Raw genomic sequence first — 20516 nt, 5'->3', positions numbered from 1 at the left:
GAGATGCTGTACAAAAGATACAGTGAAAGAACAAGCAGTGTACATACCATTGCAGTCGAACTGATACTTTGCAATGTAAATACTTAAATGACGCTTGAATTCTGTTAGGGAATGTAAAGTTGTCAATCGGGGTGGGAGACAATTCCAAAGTGCACCAGTTTTCTGTAGGAAGAGACATGAGAAAATTCGGCCATGTGAGTTAAAAATGAGCTTTTTGGGCCTACGGGCACTACGTGAGATGGTAATCGCAAAGCGAGAGAGATAGTCTGGGTGGAAATTGATGTACTTAAATAAAACAACCAGAGAAATGAAGATACGGCGAAATTGCAGGTATTCCAAGTGACACAATCTATTCAAATTAGATTTTGATTCAAAGATGTCAAAGTCTATTTTCGCAGACCTCAGGAGTCGCCGGCAAACCTTAGCCTGGAGTACATCAAGGGCCTCTAACTGAGCGGATGTGATCCTACGGGACCAGACAGGAATGGCATACACAATTGCCGGACGTACGTAAGACTTATACAGGAGAGCAATGTATGATGATGGTAAATGGCGGCCCATAAAGCATAACAGATTAACACGTTGCTGGAACTTCCTGAAGATGCTGTGGAAGTGGTTGTGGAACTTCAAACCATCACTTAGCTCTACACCGAGACGCTTAGCGGAGCGCCCAGATCCGATTAATTTAAAACGTTGTCCATGGACACAGAGGAGGATTCAGGAATGCTGTAATTGGACAAGATGAAGGTTTTCTCAGGAGAGAATTTGCCATGTATTTTCTGTGCCCAATGCTGGCAGCTGGCGAGATCCTGCTGGAGGTGGGATAGGTTCTCATCTAAGGAGAGGGATACATCATGAGCATTTAGAAGAGTGACATCATCAGCAAAAAGGAAGGGTGAGCTATATGGTTAACTATGTCAGGAAGGGAATTGATATACAAAAGAAAAAGTGGAGGTGCAAGGTGTGAACCTTGGGAGACACCACAGTTTAGCATATACTGGGATGAATGAGTTGCATCGAGCTTCACACTTAGACTACGGTCAAGCAAATATGATCTAAACCAGGCGTGTGCCTCTGGCGCCATGAAGGTATTCATGTGGCTCAGGAGCGTGGGATGATGGACTTTATCAAAAGCTTTCTGGAAGTCGAGAAATGCACAGTCAAATTTCTGCCCTCTATCAGAGAGACGGGCATTGTGATGGGTCAAAAGAATGAGTTGATCCGTAGCTGATCTTTGAGGAACGTAGGCGAATTGACTAGGCGAGATTATGCAGTGCTGATGAAGATAGCTGTTCAGATGATGGGCTATGCGGGATTCGAAGAGGCGGCTGATGGGATGAAGCAGTGAAATTGGTCTATTGTTCGTGAGCAGAGAGGCACTGCCTTTGCCCTTGAAGAGAGGAATGACCGTCGCTGATTTCCGTGCTGTGGGAAATTGTGATTTGGATAGACTAAAGTTGAACAAGTAAGACAAGGACTCACATAATAGATCGGCCATGGAACGAAGAGTCGGAACAATTTGATTACTTGAATTGGATTTTCGAGACGAAAGGTGTGTGAGGTCATAGTGGACTTGACCTGGTGAAAATGTAGGCAAATGGAACTGAGTAGCGCTAGCGTCTTTATCTATGGAGGAAGGTGAACAAGGGAATTGATTTGCTTCTTGTGGGAACGTACACTGGTTGGCGAAATGCTGTGCAAGGAGGTCCACCTTTTCTAATTGCGTGTTAATTTGACGATCGCCATCTTGTAAATCTGGTATCAATGGTTTACTGGATGAAATGTTGCAGAAGTCTTTCACTCTCCTCCACCACACATATCCAGTATGTGACAATCATCGTCATGTCACCGTAAATGATGCATGCCACGAACGGCATGTTATCACACAGACTCAGCATGGTCCTAGAAGAAGGCTCATTCTCTCTCTTTCTCTCTCTCTCTCTCTCTCTCTCTCTCTCTCTCTCTCTCTCTCTCTCTCCCTCCCTCCCTCCCTCCCTCCCTCCCTCCCTCCCTCCCTCCCTCCCTCCCTCCCTCCCTCCCTCCCTCCCTCTCTCTCTCTCTCTCTCTCTCTCTCTCTCTCTATCTCTCTCTCTCTCTCTCTCTCTCTCTCTCTCTCTCTCTCTCTCTCTCTCTCTCTCTCTCTCTCTCTCTCTCTCTCTTTCTCTCTAATCTGATCACGGTCGTCTAGAATGAGGCCTTTGAGGGGCCTGAGGGCTATGTAGGCTGCCTTTCGTAGGAAGCCCGGCTTTGCTTTTGCAGAATTATTTGGCCGATGTGTATGTACCAGGGCCACCAGAACCAGTCCGGTTGGTAAGGTTATCACCAGACCAACAATAACATTTTAGCCACCAGCACAGAGCCTCACGTCAATCCAGCAGGTGCGGAAGTCAGTAGGTGCGCTGTGGCGGAGCCGCCGAAGCCTCACCCTGGCGTCAAAGATCCTGTTTTACAGGTCGATGATCCAGGGTAGGTTGTCGTACACTTCCAACGCCTTTTATCCGTCACTTCAAATTGGCAACATGGAGCCCCTCACACGTCTAACGAAGTGCGCTATCCGCGGCTTCTTCGGTCTGCCACCGTGGTCGCGCACGAGCTCGATCTTTGAACAGCTCCGCCTCACCACCCTGGAGGACATGTTTAACATTAAGCTCCTCATCTTTGTCCGTCGTTGTCTGTTCCCCCGAGCTAGCTCCCCCTTCACCAGCTTCTTCGTGAGAGTTACTGGTGACCGCACTCGGGGAGCAGCACATCACCTCGTTCGAGTACCATTTTGGCCCGGTCCTGCGGGTCGAGTGACCATGCAGTTCATCGGCGCAGTCCTGTGGAACCAGCTCCCGCCTGATCTCCGTTCCGAGCCCAACCACCTTCAATTCTGTGCCCTGCTAAAAGCGCATCATGGCTCCGTTTAAATGCTTTTCGGCTAGTGTGTTTCTGTGGTATAGGGGACTGAAGAATAGTAAACGTGTTTTGCAATATACATGTATGTATGAAGCTATTTTGTATATACTATGTTCCCATTCCGTTTTTGCTTTGGTGTAGCCCTGAGGTTGATTTGCTTATTTATTTCTACCCTTCCTAATTCCTCTCTCCGTACTTCTGCCCCCCCCCCTCTCTTTCATTCCTTCTGTCGTCCACATGTATCAAAGGAGGCGAAATCGCCTGTTTGTGGTGCGACGTTAAATAAACTTCTACAACAACAACACAGTCATGTTCACTACTTACTATGGAGGTCATAATTATGTACCTGCCATTTCATACACCCAGTATGAACGGCACTGAAACTACCGGCCCGGACTAGGCACCGGCGGATTATGCCGGCATAATTATTGCCATAATTTGGTGGCTGAAAATGTGGAGCATAATTTGGCATCCTTTCGGAGGTAGGAGCATAACTGCATGATTGTATCCGTGACAGTTCTAGTATCATAGTAGTATGTAGGCTACACAATTGTGTACAATGCACCTGATCAGTGCTGGTGGTCTGCATGGTAAAGGGTTCGGGGGTCATGCAGATAGTGTTTTCAATGAAAAGCAGGGGAGAAATCATGGAATACATTTTGTGTGCTCCAACTCGTCTTCTCAAAGTTCTTTCTCACCCTGATACAGTACATGTGGCAGAAGATGCGAGTGAATCAGCCTTTATCAGGTATCCCGGGGCGGACGAGATAGTGATGGGTAGTCCGCAAAACTGCGCGTACATGTACACTATGCTTGTTACGAAGTCATGACGTCTGGATCTTAGCAGCTACAGTATGACTGTGCAGGCTATGGGTATTGCTCTAATAACTAAACAAATTGAGGTATAGTTGATGTTCGGTAACGATGGAAGGAGAGCTGGAGCTACGAGAGAGTTGAGCTGATTATGAGAATTCGTAGGGTGAGGGTGACATAAACTTGCCGCCGCGAGATGATATCAATAATATTCACCGCATATTTACCGCATATTTACCGCAAATTCACCGCAAATTATGCCATAATTATTATGCCGCGTTTTTTGCCGCGTTTTTTGCCATTTTTTCCGCAATTTTCCCCGGGGCCGGGCCCGGGACAGTACAGGCTAGTACATGTATGATGTAGTAGTATGGCCCACGCTGCCAAGTGCCAACACGGCACGGCCCGGACACTTGACAGCACACATGTCACTACGCCCCGAGGCGACGGTCCGTGCAGTCGTGCACCCTGGCCTGAGCTGGCTTGGGCTGTTGCCTCTGGCGCTATTTTTGGAATGGGTTTGTAGTCACAATAATACATGTATTGTCAAAAGTTTGATAATATTTTTCTGTGCAACATGGCCTTTGTTTGGAAGCAGTTCACTCGTACCTCACCTTCTTTGTTACGGCAAAGCCTTTTGTCGACCGCCTCTCGCTGCCATAGTACTGAACGCCCGTGAGTAGCTGCTATGAAACGTTTGAAAACACTCCGACAAACCCAGCCCTGTCCGGAGGGAATTTACGGAGAAGAACACTGAGTGAATGCAATTCCCCCTCACTGTGTGTGTGTGTGTGTGTGTGTGTGTGTGTGTGTGTGTGTATTATGTTGCCCGTGCGTATGCAGGGTGAATCCTGGAGATGGATTCGTTGGGAAAGATTTCTTGACGCTGCGAGACTTCAGCGCCACAGATATTCGCCACCTGTTGTGGGTTGCTCAGGACTTGAAAACCAGAATTAAAATCCAGAAAGAGGTAAATTTTGTGAAAGATTGGTGCACAAGCCGTGGCATCCACCTGCTGCTTGTCTAGAGACAAACAGTGGGAAATCTGCCTAAGCACATTAGTCAACCTGTCACATGTTCTTAGTCCAGGGAAATGGTTGGCTGGATGTACATTAATTGATTTTAATTGATTTAAAAAACCCTAAAACCCTATCAATTAAAATTCGAAAGTAATAGAGGTCTCGTGACCGTAATACATGTTCATCTTTACTTATAAAGAAGAGGCACCTGTGACGTGTGTCTGTGTGTGTGTGTGTGTCACGCTCCTTATAAAGAAGAGGCACCTGTGACGTGTGTGTGTGTGTGTGTCACGCTGCCCTGAGCACGCGAAGCGTGCGAACAGTGTAGCACAGTGTAGCTAGCGCTAGCGGCCGCAGAAGCACTGAGCACGCGAAGCGTGCGAATCGTGTAGCTAGCGGAAGCAGCCACAGAAGCACTGAGCACGCGAAGGGTGCGAATCGTGTAGCCACCACCACGTGCTGAGCACGCGAAGCGTGCGAACAGTGTAGGTGGTAGCAGACACGATCAGTACGAGTAGCAGTAGCAGCCGCGCGCAGAAGCACTGAGCACGCGAAGCGTGCGAATCATGTAGCCACCTAGCCTAGGCCATAGGTAGCACTAGCAGCCGCACAAGCGCTGCGGACCACGTGAACCGTTCTCTGCAAATAGAAACATCTGCAACAAAAGGATACAAAAGATCTGCACTGACTGCACTCTGCATCTGATCTGCAGTGAAGAGCGCGTCGCACTTTTGTTCGTAAGTTTATGAATTTTTTGAGCCGCTTCATCCGCCACCAGGTGATGGACAACCCTGACCAGCCTCCCGAAGGCGTAACAGACGTCCCTCCTTCTCCTTCCAACGATGAAGAACCTCCCTCACCAGGACTTCAGCGGTCTGGCCACCACCACGTGCTGAGCACGTGTGCTGTTCATGTACTTGCTTCACCCGCATGCCACATTCGGCCAGGCAACGCTGGCCGGGGGTGCTGCTAGTATTATTATAACTCGGAGGATAAATTATGTAGAGTGCACTTGCCCGTGTGCCGCCGTAGTTGCTGGTGTGTTGGATGAAGTCCTAAGGAAAGTTACCAAGAGTTAAAACGGAGACATCACACAGCGTCAAAGTCATTATGTGCTCTACTGAAAACATGTGTTTCCTGAACGGTGTTCATGGTCAGTTGGCCAGGGGTAAGCCCAAGCACAAATTTGTACTGCAGTATCTAGGTTAGAAGGTCACCAAAATTTAAGAACATGACTGGCTGGAAGCAAGGAGAAGATAGGAAATGAGATACGAGGACAGCTGGAATCAAAAAGGAAATAATAGGCATGAAAGGTGGTCGCTACAAGGACAGTCATCGCTGACCAAGAGGTCACAGTATGGCACAAAAAAAAGCAGAACATAGAGAAAAAACACAGCAACTGCACGGGCTAACAGGGAGAGGTGAAGTGGACAAAATAGCAGAGGTGAAGTGGACGAATAGCAGAGGTGAAGTGGACGAATAGCAGAGGTGAAGTGGACGAATAGCAGAGGTGAAGTGGACGAATAGCAGAGGTGAAGTGGACGAATAGCAGAGGTGAAGTGGACGAATAGCAGAGGCGAAGTGGACGAATAGCAGAGGCGAAGTGGACGAATAGCAGAGGTGAAGTGGACGAATAGCAGAGGTGAAGTGGACGAATAGCAGAGGGGAAGTGGACAAATAGTGAGAGGGGAAGTGGACAAATAGCGAGAGGGGAAGTGGACAAATAGCGAGAGGGGAAGTGGACGAATAGCAGAGGTGAAATGGACGAATAGCAGAGGTGAAATGGACGAATAGCAGAGGTGAAGAGGACGAAGGGAAGGCTACATGTGGATAGAAGGAAAGATAAAAAGTACTTGTATGCATGTTTTTCACAGCACGTCCCAAGAGCATGACTGATCCAAGACATGCTTGTTGATACCCTGCTTGAATGCATCGAATGGCGAACGACAGTTTGGCCGGGGAAAGACTTGAGCAGGAAGCTTGTTCCACCATTCGGTGAAGCAGAAGGGGAGCCGGGAGCAGCGAAGATACTCTGGTCTGGAGTTAGGAGTGGTATCCAGGAGCTGTTGCCAATACTGGCTCTGGGCCAGATGCTGCTGTCCGGTGCTTGAGAGGAGGGTGCAGGCCGAGGCGGGCCATTGCATTTGACCACCTTGTAAAGGTATGACAGCCTTGCGAGCACCACACTGACTTGATCTGAATGCACGCAGGAACACGCACAGTATCGGTGCAATCCCCCCCCCCCCAAGAAAGTTCTCAGTAACTCTCTACGATATGGGGTGTGGGAAATGCTCAGTAGTCGGACAAAGAACCATGATGCAGTTTGGCATGGACGATTGTGGTGCGACACCCCAGTTGGTGCACTATACGATCGGTAGCAGGAGTACACAAGGTGATGTACTCTTGGTGGGAGCAACGGTGGCTTAAGAGTACAAAGGAGCAGCACTTCAAATGACTGAGATCCCTGGGCACTCGTCCCACACATCCATGTGCAATCATGACTCCTAAACTGATCCGTAAGGGTGACTGGCTTCCATTCATATCAGTGTACAGATGGTTATAGGAAGCAAAGTGTTCAATGGGTATCCATTGGTAGCAATGGAGTACATGACTGTGGCACACTTGCAGGGAATCCAGTTCAGGTAACTTCTCCAAGCAATGATGCTATCACTGCCAATCAGACTTATTTTAAAAGCGGTCCAGACCTGTGCAGGATCTTTCGTCCTCATACATGAGGTTCCGCAAGCAAGGTGAAGTGCTTTGCTCATCTCAAACATGCAGCCCTTTGAACGAGAACCTGGCACCTGCAGCACCCTCCCCTGGCGTACGTTTTGAACCTGAGTCCTGAAGCAACCTGCACTCCCCTCAGCATTGGCCACGTAGTAGAGCTTTTGGCCTCCGTGGCAAGACATTTCCATCCTTTGAATGTGAACCTGGCATCTGTAGCACCCTCTCCCGGCATGTGTCTTGGACCTGAGTGCTATTGAAACCTGGACTCCCCTCGGCATTGGCCATGTAGTAGAGCTTCTGGCCTCCATGGCAAGACGTTTCCATCAGTTTATCTACAGGATGACCTAGGTGAAGACCAAGCATAGCCAGTTCCCTGAACTGGCAGCGCTCTCTCGTTCATCGGATACCTTTTGGCTATAAATGGCTTGTATTCTTCAAGGACACTATGTCCTAGAGGACAATACGTATTGCTCAGTCAACTTTAAATTACGAAACTAAATTCCCCCGTGCATCCTCATAGAATCCCCCTCAAAACATTCAACTCGAAGCTCAGGATATCTTTCATGGCGCGGGACCTATGGAGGATATCGTCTTTTTTCTGCCACGGCTGTATATCGGGTACATAATTATTATTGTACTGCAAATATGGCGTAGTATTCATTTTCTGTGCTGCTCGTACATGAAATAAAACTCTTGGTCACTGACACATCAGTCACATGACTTGCAAACATGCACAGGTACGAAATAAAACGCTGTGGACCCTGGCTATGCACAGGTACGAAATAAAACACTGTGGACCCTGGCTATGCACAGGTATGAAATAATGCACTGTGGACCCTGGCTATGCACAGGTACGAAATAATGCACTGTGGACCCTGGCTATGCAGCAAGAGACCCTACTGCGTAACGTCTCTTGCTGCATAGTGTTGGGAAGAACACAACTAGCCTGAAGTGGTCCCCGTTCTTCGGCGCCCGGTGTTACTGCAAATAACTGTACCAGCCAACGTATGTTATGCGTCACGGAATTTGAAATGCACTTTGCATCAGCATCCAGTGGCCTGGTCCATTTGGCCTAGCCCACAGTTTAGTGAGCCTTGTAGGTGTAGAGACTAGCTAGAGACCCGCCCTATCAAGGATTTCATACCCGAAAGGTGAACCCTACAACAGTGCGTGCATGCGTGCATGCCTATATGGTGGTTGTGGTGGTGTGTATGTGTGTGTGTGTGTGTGTGCGTGCGTGTGTGCACATGCATGTGTGTGTGTGTGTGTATGTGTGTGTACGTGTGCATATTCATTCTAGCGGATAACTCCTTTGTCCGGCAAATCAGCTGCACTGATCTTCCAGAAGAGAAGTACTCGTACGCGGACCTCGTCTGAGACAGGTACTGGGGATATGCTAGAGTAGATGAGGACTACATTATGATGAACAGGCCGAAAGCTGCTGCTGACCCTCCTGACTTTCATGTGCACTTGCAAGTGAAATTCTACTGTTAACATTTAGATTGCGCGGCGCTGAATCCGTTGGGCCCGGTGGGATGGCCGTTGTCTAGCATCGTTGATATTTGTAAGTCTTGTAAGTAATCATGGTAATCCCTACAGCACTTCCTATTGGCCGGAGCAATGTGATGCTTGGCACAGTTTCCTCGGGATCCAGATGCCGTGCTGTTTTTCTAGTCGGTTGATCTGGACTTGGCTTTGCTCGGCTGTTGTTGTTCTTCTTGTTCTTGTTGTTATTGCTGCTGCTGCTGGTGCTGGTGCTGCTGTTGTTGTTGTTTTCATTTTTATTGTTCTCGTTATCGCCCGTGTTACTGCTTCTGCTGTGGCTGTTGTCGTCATTGTTGTCCTCGTTGCCATTGTCCCTTTGGTTTCTGCAGGCTTTGCTTTGCTTGGTGGCCATCCCGCCTTTCTCAGTGCTAGCGATGTGCATCTGGGTGTCAGTGAGACCATTCATGACACAGCCAAGTAGGTTGCTATGTACTTGAGTACATGTATCTACGTGTATCTAACTGCTAATAATACCCTGCTGAAAAACAGTCTGGTGTGGAGTTCATTGTGTAGGGAGAGGGCTAGAGATGGGGTGTGTAAGATGGGACTCTTTTGGACTGAAAGTTTGGCTGCAATTGAACCAAGGGTTCACGGGAAATGCTATTTTACTCAATGTTACTGTTGTTGTCGCTAGTGTCGGCATGTACAAGCAGTGGTTGTTGCTACCCCGGGCAGGAGTGTTGATTGAGCCGCCTGCCTTTGCTTAGCTGGGTCTGAGTAGTCCATCAGTGTGTGTGTGTGTTGTAACGGCATGCCCATACCCATTATGCAATATGCACAGACAGACTCGCGTGTGTGCGTGTGTGTGTGTGTGTGTGTGTGTGTGTGTGTGTGTGTGTGTGTGTGCGTGTTCTTGTGTGTGTATTCATGTCCGGGTGTGCATCTGTTGGTGCGCGGGTGGTGCCCATCAGGGTACTGTCAGGACTTGTGGATCTGATTCTGCTGCGCTGCGACAAACATGAAGAAGTGGAAGAGCTAGCCAAACATGCCTCTGTACCTGTTGTAAAGTGAGTGCACTTGAAGTATGTGTATGTGTCTGTGTGTGTAAGCGTGCGTGTGCATGTGTGCCATTATAAAACTGTCCGAATGAGTGCATGCATGTTGTTCGTCAGCCATGCTACTTTCCGAGCTGGGCTACGCTCCAATTTAGAGTGTAATTATACGTTGTGAGCAATGTTATCTTTCTCAGTGAAGCTGTCAAACCATATGCTCACTTCCACGCTATCGCTTTTTGTTGGCTATCTGCAACATAGGCTCAATGGTAAGCAGAGTAAAGAGCATAGAAATGTATCATCTCATTTTCCACATGACCTCTGGACGTAAGACCCCTGTACCCCTAGCCGAATGCCATACGCTAGTAGACTCACAGAGTCTTTGGCTATATGTCTCTGTTATTCCAGTGGCCTTTCCGAGACATTCCATCCACTGCAGACGTTGGCTGACATCTTAACCATGAAGGTGAGCCGGCAATGTGTTGCAAACGTCTCTGTTTTTAGCAGTGCTCCTAAAATGTGTGTGTGTACGTGTATACCATCTATGCCATGATTGCTACTCTGCACTTGCATGTTTGTCATCCCGTTGCTCAGATAAAGGACAATAGGTACAATACACATAGTTTGGATTAGCAACAGTACGGCAAAGCTCAGTGTTCCTCGATACTACGCCGTGCGTGCAGCTTGGCATCAGCTCCTGCAATCTGCCATGTGTGCTGTTATGTGTCATTTCTGTTCACAGGAACACTTTGCTTCACGGTACGCCAGTCTGGACGGCCTGAATGTTGCCTGGGTGGGAGACGGCAACAACATCATCCACTCGTTGCTCATGGGATGTTTGCCGCTCGGTATCAATATGAGAGTTGCAACACCTAAGGTACGCTTTTGTGGAATTTGATCTTGCCGAATGTTTTTGTTGCAGTTAGACAATTCTGAACTGTTTGCCTCTAGATAGAGCGTTTGATGTTCGGTGTGTGTTTGACTTGACAGACTATGATTATAAAGAGCTACCTGTGGAGTCTTCAAACTGGTTTTTTCTTCTAATAAGACTGTTCGAATGCATAAAGAAAGAAATAGGACTACACCATAGCTTAGTGGTAGAGCGTTGCTGGCCATATGCGAGGGTCCCTGGTTCAAGTCCAGGTGGTGACAGTCAATTTTTTGAATTCATTTTAATACGATGCGATAGACTGAGAGTGTTGCACAGCTGTGCATGGGTCGTCTAAGAGTTGAATATTGAAATGGCTATGGCCAGCACATGCACACTGTGGTTGTGTTCCTTTCTCTGTAGGGCTATGAGCTGTTTCCCAATGTTGCCGCGTATGCCGACTTGCTAGCTAACAAGGTGAGTGCAGCGCTTACAGAGTATTTGCACGCGTGCAGAGGTTACGTAATCATGCCATCAACTGGGGTGTTTTTGCAGGGAGTTCTGACATCAGACCATGCCATCAGTTGAGGTGTTCTGTGTGGAGTGCGGGCACCACAACAAGACACAAGAACCACTTTGTCACGCCATACAAAGCATATACAATAAAGAGGTTCTGCTACACGGACCTACGTACCAAACTCCGTGTCAACTGCAGTGAAGTTTGACACGGATTTTTCGTCCGTTGCACCGGTTCTGCTGTACGGAGCATGCTCGTAGCATGCACGAACACCCCGCCACATGTACTCTGTACGCTCAGTTTTCACACGGAGTCCAGTCCGTGTGAAGCGCGCTTCACACGGAAAACAGTATGAAAAAAATCCGTATGAAACTTGATCCCGTACCGCGGCGAAGTTTCCATACGTACTTTGGCACGTTTTACCGTGTGGCAGAACCTCACTAATGATACCATTCACATACTGTTTCTTTTATCTGACGATGGCCAAGTGCCGAAACACTGTACGTCAATGGCGCTCGTTCAGATTTGCAGTGCTGTGGGAATGGATGTTTCCAGTGAGCTGTCCAGCCAAGCTCTTTTGTCATTCACACATTGTCTATAATAGGACTAGCCTGTCACCACTAGAATACATTATGTGCACTGGACAGTGACTGGTCTTTTTTTGCGTCACAAAGTCTGTTATGATGCAGTGGGAGCTGTGGTGCTAGTGACGATGGGTCTCAACAAACCTCAGCAATGGGCGGAACATAAATTGTTCCCATTCCCACTGGAATTGGGTAGATGATATGTGCAGTGTGTGTGTGTTTGTTTATGTGTGTGCGCGTGCACATGTGTGTGTGTGTGTATGCATGTGTCACTGCAGCACTCTACTGAGTTCCTAGTTACCAATGATCCACTCGAGGCAGTGCGTGGTGCAAACGTCATCGTGACGGACACCTGGATTAGCATGGGACAGGAAGAAGAGAAGGCTGCACGTCTCAAAGCCTTTGAAGGATACCAAGTCACGTCTAAGGTACCTTCAGTCAGTTCAGTGTGTCTGCATCTGCAAAGAGCATTAACCCTTTGGAGTCCATAACTTTTTTGCTTCCGCAGGATTTGTAGCAGTCACGAAAATGCGCACTCGATTTCCAACATAACTTTGGTTCTACTTCACCGATTTTGAAGATCTTGGGCTCGTTGGAAAGCTCTTGATGAGGGAAATACAATGAGCCCAAACTCGCCAAGAGCACTACTCATTGTCCGCCACAACGTGCTCCAAACGCGAGTCCAGCTCCAGATCTGAGACGAAATAGGTCTCCTGCAGCCATTTCACTGAATCTAGCTCGGAACTGTTCAATTTTTTTTCGAGTAGAAGCTTGCCTTGCCGTGGCTTCGCGCCGCGCCGGTCCTGGCACATGCTGCCTGTCGTGAAGCTGGGAAAATCCCTTTTTCTACGCACTGCTGACTGGCAGCACGCAGCGCTGAAATTTCAAAATGTTCGATCGCTCACTCAAATTTCATCGGAGAGACTTTGGAGCTGTTCGAGGCGATAGCGGAGTGTTTTCTCTACCATATAGACCCTTCGATTGTTGAATTCGGTCAAGATTTGGCCGAGAACCGAAAGTTTAACTGCGCCCACATGCATACAAAATGCCCATGGTTCGAAATCGAACCATGGACTCCAAAAGGTTAAAACAGTCGCGGGGATGTCCGAAAACAGAATGCCCTTCTGAAAAAATGCTGGCGCCTATGCCGGTTAAGTCTTTCACACCTCCCAATGTTCTCTCTCAGTGGATCGCAAAGGCCACAAAAGATCCACGGTTCGCGTGAGATTCGGCTAGAGACCAAGTATTCCGCATCCGTGGCAATGCCACCACCCTAAAGGACCAACGCGCGGATGCAGCTCCTAGCGCGGTGGGAGGTGAGTAGACCAGACCCACCACCAAAGTGGTCAAAGACCGAAAATCCCATTCACTGCATCCAGGCACACTGTATATCTTTCTCAACACCTCACCAGCCCTCCAAAAGGAGGTATAATACAATCATACAATCATGTACTTCAACTAAAACAACCCAAGCTTGCTGTACTATAGTGAAAATGAATTGCCTTGTCTCAATCATGGCTGGAGCTCGAAAGCGAGTGAAAATTAATGATACTGATGGCCACGTCACGCCAGCCTGCACCTGTGCCACACCAAGCCCGTGCATTCATAAGTTATTGACTTATTGTCGTATCGTTTGGAGAAGTAGGGTGGTGGGTAGCACTGCGAGTGTGCCAAAAATAGGGCAGAAACCGCCGAGCAACCTGGCGAAGTACCGGCTTTCAGACAGATCTTCAGCATGCAAAAATAGAGAAAGCGTGCGCTGACAATATCCGATCACTTAGACGATCAACTCTTCTAATGCGGTGTAACCTCATTTCCTGGAGTAAGTTTGGAGTGGGGTGGGATGGGGGGGGGGGGGGGGGGGGTTACCAGAGTCTTCAAGGAAGAGGGTACAGATATTTTAATAGGTGCAAACATGTGCAGGTCCGAAACATTATCTCAGACACACACACTTCAGTTTTGGACGAAACCCGGGTTTAGACAAAAAATATGATAGTGCCATGTTAGCTGGCATCGTCATTAGGTATCATAAATGTTTCCCGCCCCCTGACCAATGTGCAAAAATTAGTGTATGATTGCAGCTAATTATTATGCTGACCATCGCACCAATGATTAGTTGTCAAAATAGCACAATGGGAGTTATTTTCAGGTTGGGGCCGATATATTGAATACCTCTTTTAAAAATCTCAACCCCAGGGCCAATTACAAGGTGGTGCTCTTTTATATTTTTGTTGCCGGGATCATTTCAGTAAGTACCGTATTCAATTTCTTTTTATCCTTCCAGCCCATGTAGAATCCCGTCTGTTTGCCTATGCCTGATCTACATGTTTTGCTCATGTCTTCCTAAGTTGGTTGCGTTTCTCAATACATATAGCCAGTGGTAATGCGGATGTATGAACTTTTCTTTTTCTCTATTCTGTACTAGATGTGTGAAGAAGCAGCATCTGACTGGGTCTTTCTACACTGTCTGCCGAGGAAACAAGAGGAGGTCGCCGATGAAGTGTTTTTCTCGCCTAGGTCTCTGGTCTACCAAGAAGCGGAGAACAGGAAATGGACAGTGATGGTAAGTACAAAGCATTCCTGACATCCCATGGCCTGTCTGACCCTGACATCCCATGGGCTGTATGACCCTGACATCCCATGGGCTGTATGACACTGGCATCCCATGGCCTGTATGACCCTGACACCCCATGGCCTGTATGACCCTGACACCCCATGGCCTGTATGACCCTGACACCCCATGGACTGTATGACCCTGACATCCCATGGACTGTATGACCCTGACATCCCATGGACTGTATGACCCTGACATACCACGACCTGTATTTGTGTCGAGGGGATCTCCTGCAAGAAGAGTATGACCCTGACACCCCATGGACTGTATGACCCTGACACCCCATGGACTGTATGACCCTGACATCCCATGACCTGTATGACCCTGACATAGCCCATTACACATAAAATGTGTAACATAATATCCTCACGATGTTGATGTTGTTGTTCGTGTTGTTCGTGTTGCTGCTGCTCCACTGTCACTGTCACCATTGCTGTTGCTATCTCACTATTCTCCCTCTAGGCGGTTATGCTGTCCCTGCTTGGTCAGCATACACCCACAACGGAGCAGCCAAGGTTTTGAATCATGGTCCATCCAGCCCGACGCCATCGCTGCTGAAACTTCCAGCAGCCTATGTTATTTACGAGTACACCAGCCCATGTGTACCAGCACACAATCCACACATGCACATTATTCTGTTCAGCCCTGCATGGTAATGGACCGTGTTGAGCATGGTCGGACTATACACAACCACACGTATTGCACTCAGCACTAGTATTTATGTTTGTTACAGAGATCTGCTACCATCTTACTGTGCACTTCTATAATTGTGTTTTACCATTCACTGCTAGGGAGGTTCATAATCCTGTTCATAAAAACTAATTCTCTTAGAAAGCCTGCACGCAGAACAGTCATAGTTAGGTACTCTTCTGAAAGCCGTGCATACAGCCGTGCATTTCACAGCCTAACTTATTGACTGGTGTTAATTGTCCACGGTGCTGCGAAAGGCAAGGTGTAACTGTTACAAGTGTGTGTGTGTGTGTGTGTGTGTGTGTGTGTGTGCGTGTGTGTGTGTGTGTGTGCGTGCATGTGTGCGTGTGCGTGTGTGTGTGTGCGTGCGTGCGTGCGTGCGTGTGCGTGTTCTCCGAAGCTCTGCTATGAATGATCATGCAGCGTGCTGTGAGCAGGATGAGGGCGAGGGCTTAGCTGGTGGGCAAGTTGGCTCTGTGCATACTCGAACTACAGTGCACCATGTTGGAGATCAATCCACCATGAGAGTTATTGTGCAGGACCTGATGGAATCCTCGCAAGTCAAAAACTTTACAAGCGCCGGTGCGCATTATTCTGCCCTTTTGATTGTCCAAACGTTATGTTGCCAACTTGAATGGCCGGGAGTAGCGTTCTAAAATTGTGTTAACGCAAAACTAACCATGCCTGCTGATGAACCAACCTGTTGATTGCTTCTTTTTCGGACTGAGAAAGAAAACAGCATGCCAAGATTCACTACTGAACTTTTCCCATTCCTGGTAGTGGTAGCTCGCCCCCCAGGTCCCATACAATGTGATCAGATGTTGACCTTGTCTTGTGTCATGTCAGTAGTATTACCGGTAGCAAGAGTCCATGTTATTATGGTTATGCATGGACTCTTGCCGGTAGTGGTGATGCGGAGATTGCATGTATCACTAGGGCCGGTCGTTGTTGCACGGGCCAGTGATCGGTATATCTAGATCTATGGAGGACCTCAATCAGGCTCCGGATGATCTACTAGTTACTACTTTGAAGTACATGTGTGAACTCGGGGTACAGTCGAGTCGTGACGACTCATGTTGACTCGGGGACAGTCTACGATCATTCATGGATGGAAAAATAGCCAGAAAGGTCAAACGAGGAAGAGAATGAGATCGAGAGCGAGAGAGAGAGAGGGAGTTGTACAAACCCCGCGTTTGCGGTAGTGTAGATCTACATCCCTGTAGAACTCCAAAATTAATATCCCTGGATTTCACACCGCTTCAAGCGGCTTGGCAGTCCTCACCTTCAAGCGAATCAAGGCCTTGGCTAGTGCAAGCAGTATGTGCCGCGCCAAGAGGCGACAAGGGAGGGTGACCGGTGGTTAGTTCGGCACGAAAGAAACGTGTGAATGACGCGTCGTGGGTATAAGAGGCGCCCAGCAGCGCTTTCGCCACTTCTCTGTCGTTCCATGACAATATCGTATTACTATCCTACTCTCCAGGCCAGCCAACTGGACCGTCTATCGTCAGTATCGTGCACGGGAGTCCTCCCGTCTCGGTGCATATACTACTATGCTAGTATGTAGAAACCTTTCCTACAGTAGAAGTATTATTCTGCCAGCAACAGTCCGTGAACATAGAGACCGGAAGGCTCTCTCGAAATTTAGCAAGGAAGGACAAGTGGGCTCGGCTGGGCGACAGTCGACAGCAGTTTCGTCTTCAAGCTGCCAATCAGCGCGTTGTACCGAGGAGCAGAACTACAGCTTACTTCAAGTCCCGGAAGGACTCTGGAGAGCGGGAGGAGGCCTGCACTGCCGCTGTTCGGGTGGAGAGGAGGGTAAGCGAAGGCTTTGGACTTTGGAGCGCGGGTGATACTGTTATGATAACAATTCGTTCAAGGCGACACTGAGTATTTGAAGTCTCCTCTGTTCTGGACTCTGGCTTTGCTCGTATCGGTGTTCTCGGTGAGTTGCGTAGAATATGTGCATTTACCGATTTACAATACCGTGGCAGTCATGTACTAAACGGACAATTACGAAATTCGCTTCATGAGAGTTCGTTACACATGTACATATACAATCATGGTATTATATAACCCAATACTAGTTCAAAACTGGCATTAGATAAACCTTGTTATAGTTCACACATATTGTTAGATTGACAGCATGAAACAGGGTGGAGGACACTGTGTTCGGAAACAGTGACCTTACTACAACCTTCCGCGGTTGGCAGAGCCCTGGTACCCATATGCATATTATGGTTCAAATGGTCCGAAGGGACCGGGGCTCTGCCAACCGCGGAAGGTTGTAGTAAGGTCACTGTTTCCGAACACAGTATCCTCCACCCTGTTTCATGCTGTCAATCTAACACTATTATGTACAATCATGTAAGTAGTTGTTGTTGTTGAAATTTTATTTTGTATCGCAGGCCAAACGGGCAATGGTGCCCAATATTATGATGGCGATAAAGTAACGGCCGAGAGCCAAGGATACAACAAGCAAGCCTCCACGAAAGAGAGAAAAACACAGACAACACAGACTGCAAATACTCAAAAAAGAAAAAGAGAAAGGGGAAAAAAGAAGAAAAAAGAAGAAGAAGAAAGCACAGTTGAGTCACGACTCCAGTGAGTCGACTGACCGTACTAATAGTAATACATGTACACTGTAGATGCCTGTGGTACTAATAGTAATACATGTACACTGTAGATGCCTGTGGTTTGAAATGTCTGGCACTGTGGCAGTACAACCGAGTCGCGAATCACTTGCGAGTCACTTGCCCGGGCCCGGGATGTCTTGCACCAGACTCTGAGTCAGTCGTCTTCACAGGTAGATCTACCTTGCACATGTGGGCCAGGACCAGGGGCGTAGGAGCAAGTCCGGCGGGCCAGGGGCGTAGGAGAAAGTCAGGCAGGTCCGGCGGGCCAGGGGCGTAGGAGCAAGGCCGGCAGGTCCGGCGGGCCAGGGGCGTAGGAGCGAGTTTGGCAGGTCCGGCGGCCGCCGGACCAATGTTTCGCCCGAAAAAAAAAGAGGCAGCAAGCTCGTTTTCAACCATGCGGAGGGTCAAGTCCCACTTACGCAGTACAACCCACCAGGAAGGCCCAATCACCTGATGTTCCTGAATGTCCACAAGAATCTGCTGGACGGCTTGTGCCTGAAGAGTACCGCATGGGAATTTGTATGTGGAAGTGAGCATCGGCTCTCTCATTTCGGACAGTTTAAGCGGACTTTTGTCAATTCAAATGCTTGCTTCTGCAATCTGCATGCACTTCAGGAGTATACTAGTGTAGTAGTGGTATAACCTCAAGTCTTCCACGAGATACCACAGTATTTGTTGTGTGTTGTTAAAATCGCCCTCTTCACTCAGTAGAGTCGCAGTTGAGCGAGCTGTATTCCCGGTGTCGAAAGGCGGGCTCACCATCCCTGTATGGCAACTCCCCCATGTCTAACCCTCTAGACAAAGTGAATACTGTAGTAGTTTGTGATGTATGACGTCGCGCTATCCGCCATCCGCCGGACCATTGGAAATCGGCTTCCTACGCCCCTGTTGCCTGGTTGGCAGCATGTTAGAAGGCGGAGGGCGCACGGTGTCGAAAACAGTGCTCCTGACTACAACCATCATCGGCTGGTGGAGCCCCTGGTCTTACAACCATTTGAACCGCATGGGGTCTGGCCCCGGTTCGGATCATTATTCTAGGGATTCTTTAACCGCTCAGAGTTTGTTCAATTCATTTGTGTCTATCATTCATAGGGTTCCCTGTAAAGAAGGAGGTCCGAGTGTGGTTCTGCAATTGACGTCGGAAGGAGAAATTGCAACTGGTTGCAATGGAAATCACGCACATGGCATCTTCAGGATACAGCACAGAGAACACAAAGGCCTATCATCACCCGCAGAACCCTCATTCCCATCATGCACAGCCCAGGTCTGGCAATCCTCACGTATGGCTCTGGACAAGGCGTGCTGATGGCTTATGGGCATTCGGCTCTCATGCCCAAAGAGGATATCAGGACACCGGCAAATAGCATGCTGATGATACCAGCTCTTCGCAAAAGAAAGCGTCGTCTCGTGCTGGATCAAGACAAAAGAATTTTTTGGAGGAGAGCTTCAGAATGCAGCCAAGACCATCGCCGGAAGATCTCGGCCGTATTGCTCACATGCTCAATCTGGAGAACTCGGGTGTCAGTTGAGTACTTTGGTTGTTCGTTGTTGGATGTCAGTCTTGTGCAATGTCCTCCCTAGTCGCTAATCATTTGGTTTTCAACATGCTGTCAACCGTCCAACATGTTAAAACTATCAAACAAGGCTTACAGTCATCATACCATCCATCTACATGTAGCTACACAACTACCGTTACCCTGCTAGACTATCTACATGTAGCTACATAGCACTGCACTGCTGGGCTATGCTTGCGGCAGTTACGCTTACGTAGTGAGGGCATGCTTGGAGTTGTCCACCCCAGCCACAGGTGTCTAGGTATAGGAAGCACACAGGTGATTTTCATCATGTTATTGCCTAGCTGTTTACAGGTATACCTAACAATTGGACTGAAACGAATCATTCAATAACTCCTAACGATCACCCGGCGATACCAGTACCAATCAATAGATTGGTTTTACCGATTCTTGCCGGCTGTACTCCATGTACCTCGAACACCAGGCCATGAAGACATTTCATGATGCCGTTGCTATATTTGAATAGTGTGACCATCAGTCGAAGAGTAAAAATGTACCCAGGGTCAATTACCGATTTTGGGGTATTCTGCTGTAAACATTCGAGACAATGTGTATTACCGCAGAGTTGACACCTGTAGGGGTCAAAGGGGTGTACCGGGTACCCGACCGTTAATCTCAGGTACCGTTAGTAAAAGGGTACCCGTTTGGATTTTGATGAACCAGTCAGTACGGAGCAACACTGCTGGGATCGTGTATTCCAGGCGGGAGTCAATTATTTACAACTCCATGTTGGATACCTGCATTGCTGTTGCATTTTCGCACCTACACTTGTAGTAGATCTACTCCTGCGACTATCAGACACCAATCCATTTGCAAATCACAATGTGATATCAAAATGCAACCCGAGAACTCGTATATCAACATAAACTAGAAAAAATGTCATGGTGTTTCTAGAGGGTTTTTCGTGCCAAAGGATTACTAACTACCTCTTGTTGCCCGTGTGCAAAACAGCTGAATTGCCTCTTATCGCGGTACATACCGCAATTGCACTAGTCTGAATCTATGCGTACGAATAAACCTGTGCTTACTTAGGGGCCGT

General features: G+C 48.1%; 1 protein-coding gene and 1 long non-coding RNA gene across 2 annotated transcripts; both read left to right on the top strand.

Moving 5' to 3' along the window:
- Positions 1-4230: 4230 nt before the first annotated feature.
- LOC135829230 (ornithine transcarbamylase, mitochondrial-like) lies at positions 4231-15526 on the top strand. Its single transcript, XM_065341636.1, has 11 exons — positions 4231-4386; positions 4555-4681; positions 8761-8842; positions 9335-9422; positions 9917-10012; positions 10406-10463; positions 10740-10874; positions 11289-11342; positions 12245-12394; positions 14392-14529; positions 15043-15526. Exons 1-11 carry the CDS (start codon positions 4250-4252, stop codon positions 15100-15102), a joined length of 1125 nt encoding a protein of 374 aa, XP_065197708.1. The 5' UTR covers positions 4231-4249; the 3' UTR covers positions 15103-15526.
- Positions 15527-16248: 722 nt separating this feature from the next.
- On the top strand, positions 16249-20039 carry LOC135829236 (uncharacterized). Its single transcript, XR_010555793.1, has 2 exons — positions 16249-17212; positions 18996-20039. It is a non-coding gene; the product is annotated as an uncharacterized LOC135829236 (long non-coding RNA).
- Positions 20040-20516: the final 477 nt, after the last annotated feature.

The sequence above is a fragment of the Sycon ciliatum genome, chromosome 1, assembly GCF_964019385.1.
Source record: "Sycon ciliatum chromosome 1, ocSycCili1.1, whole genome shotgun sequence".
NCBI lineage: Eukaryota > Metazoa > Porifera > Calcarea > Leucosolenida > Sycettidae > Sycon > Sycon ciliatum.
Note: the sequence above shows the minus strand (reverse complement) of the source record. Positions and strands in the feature narration are given on the sequence as shown.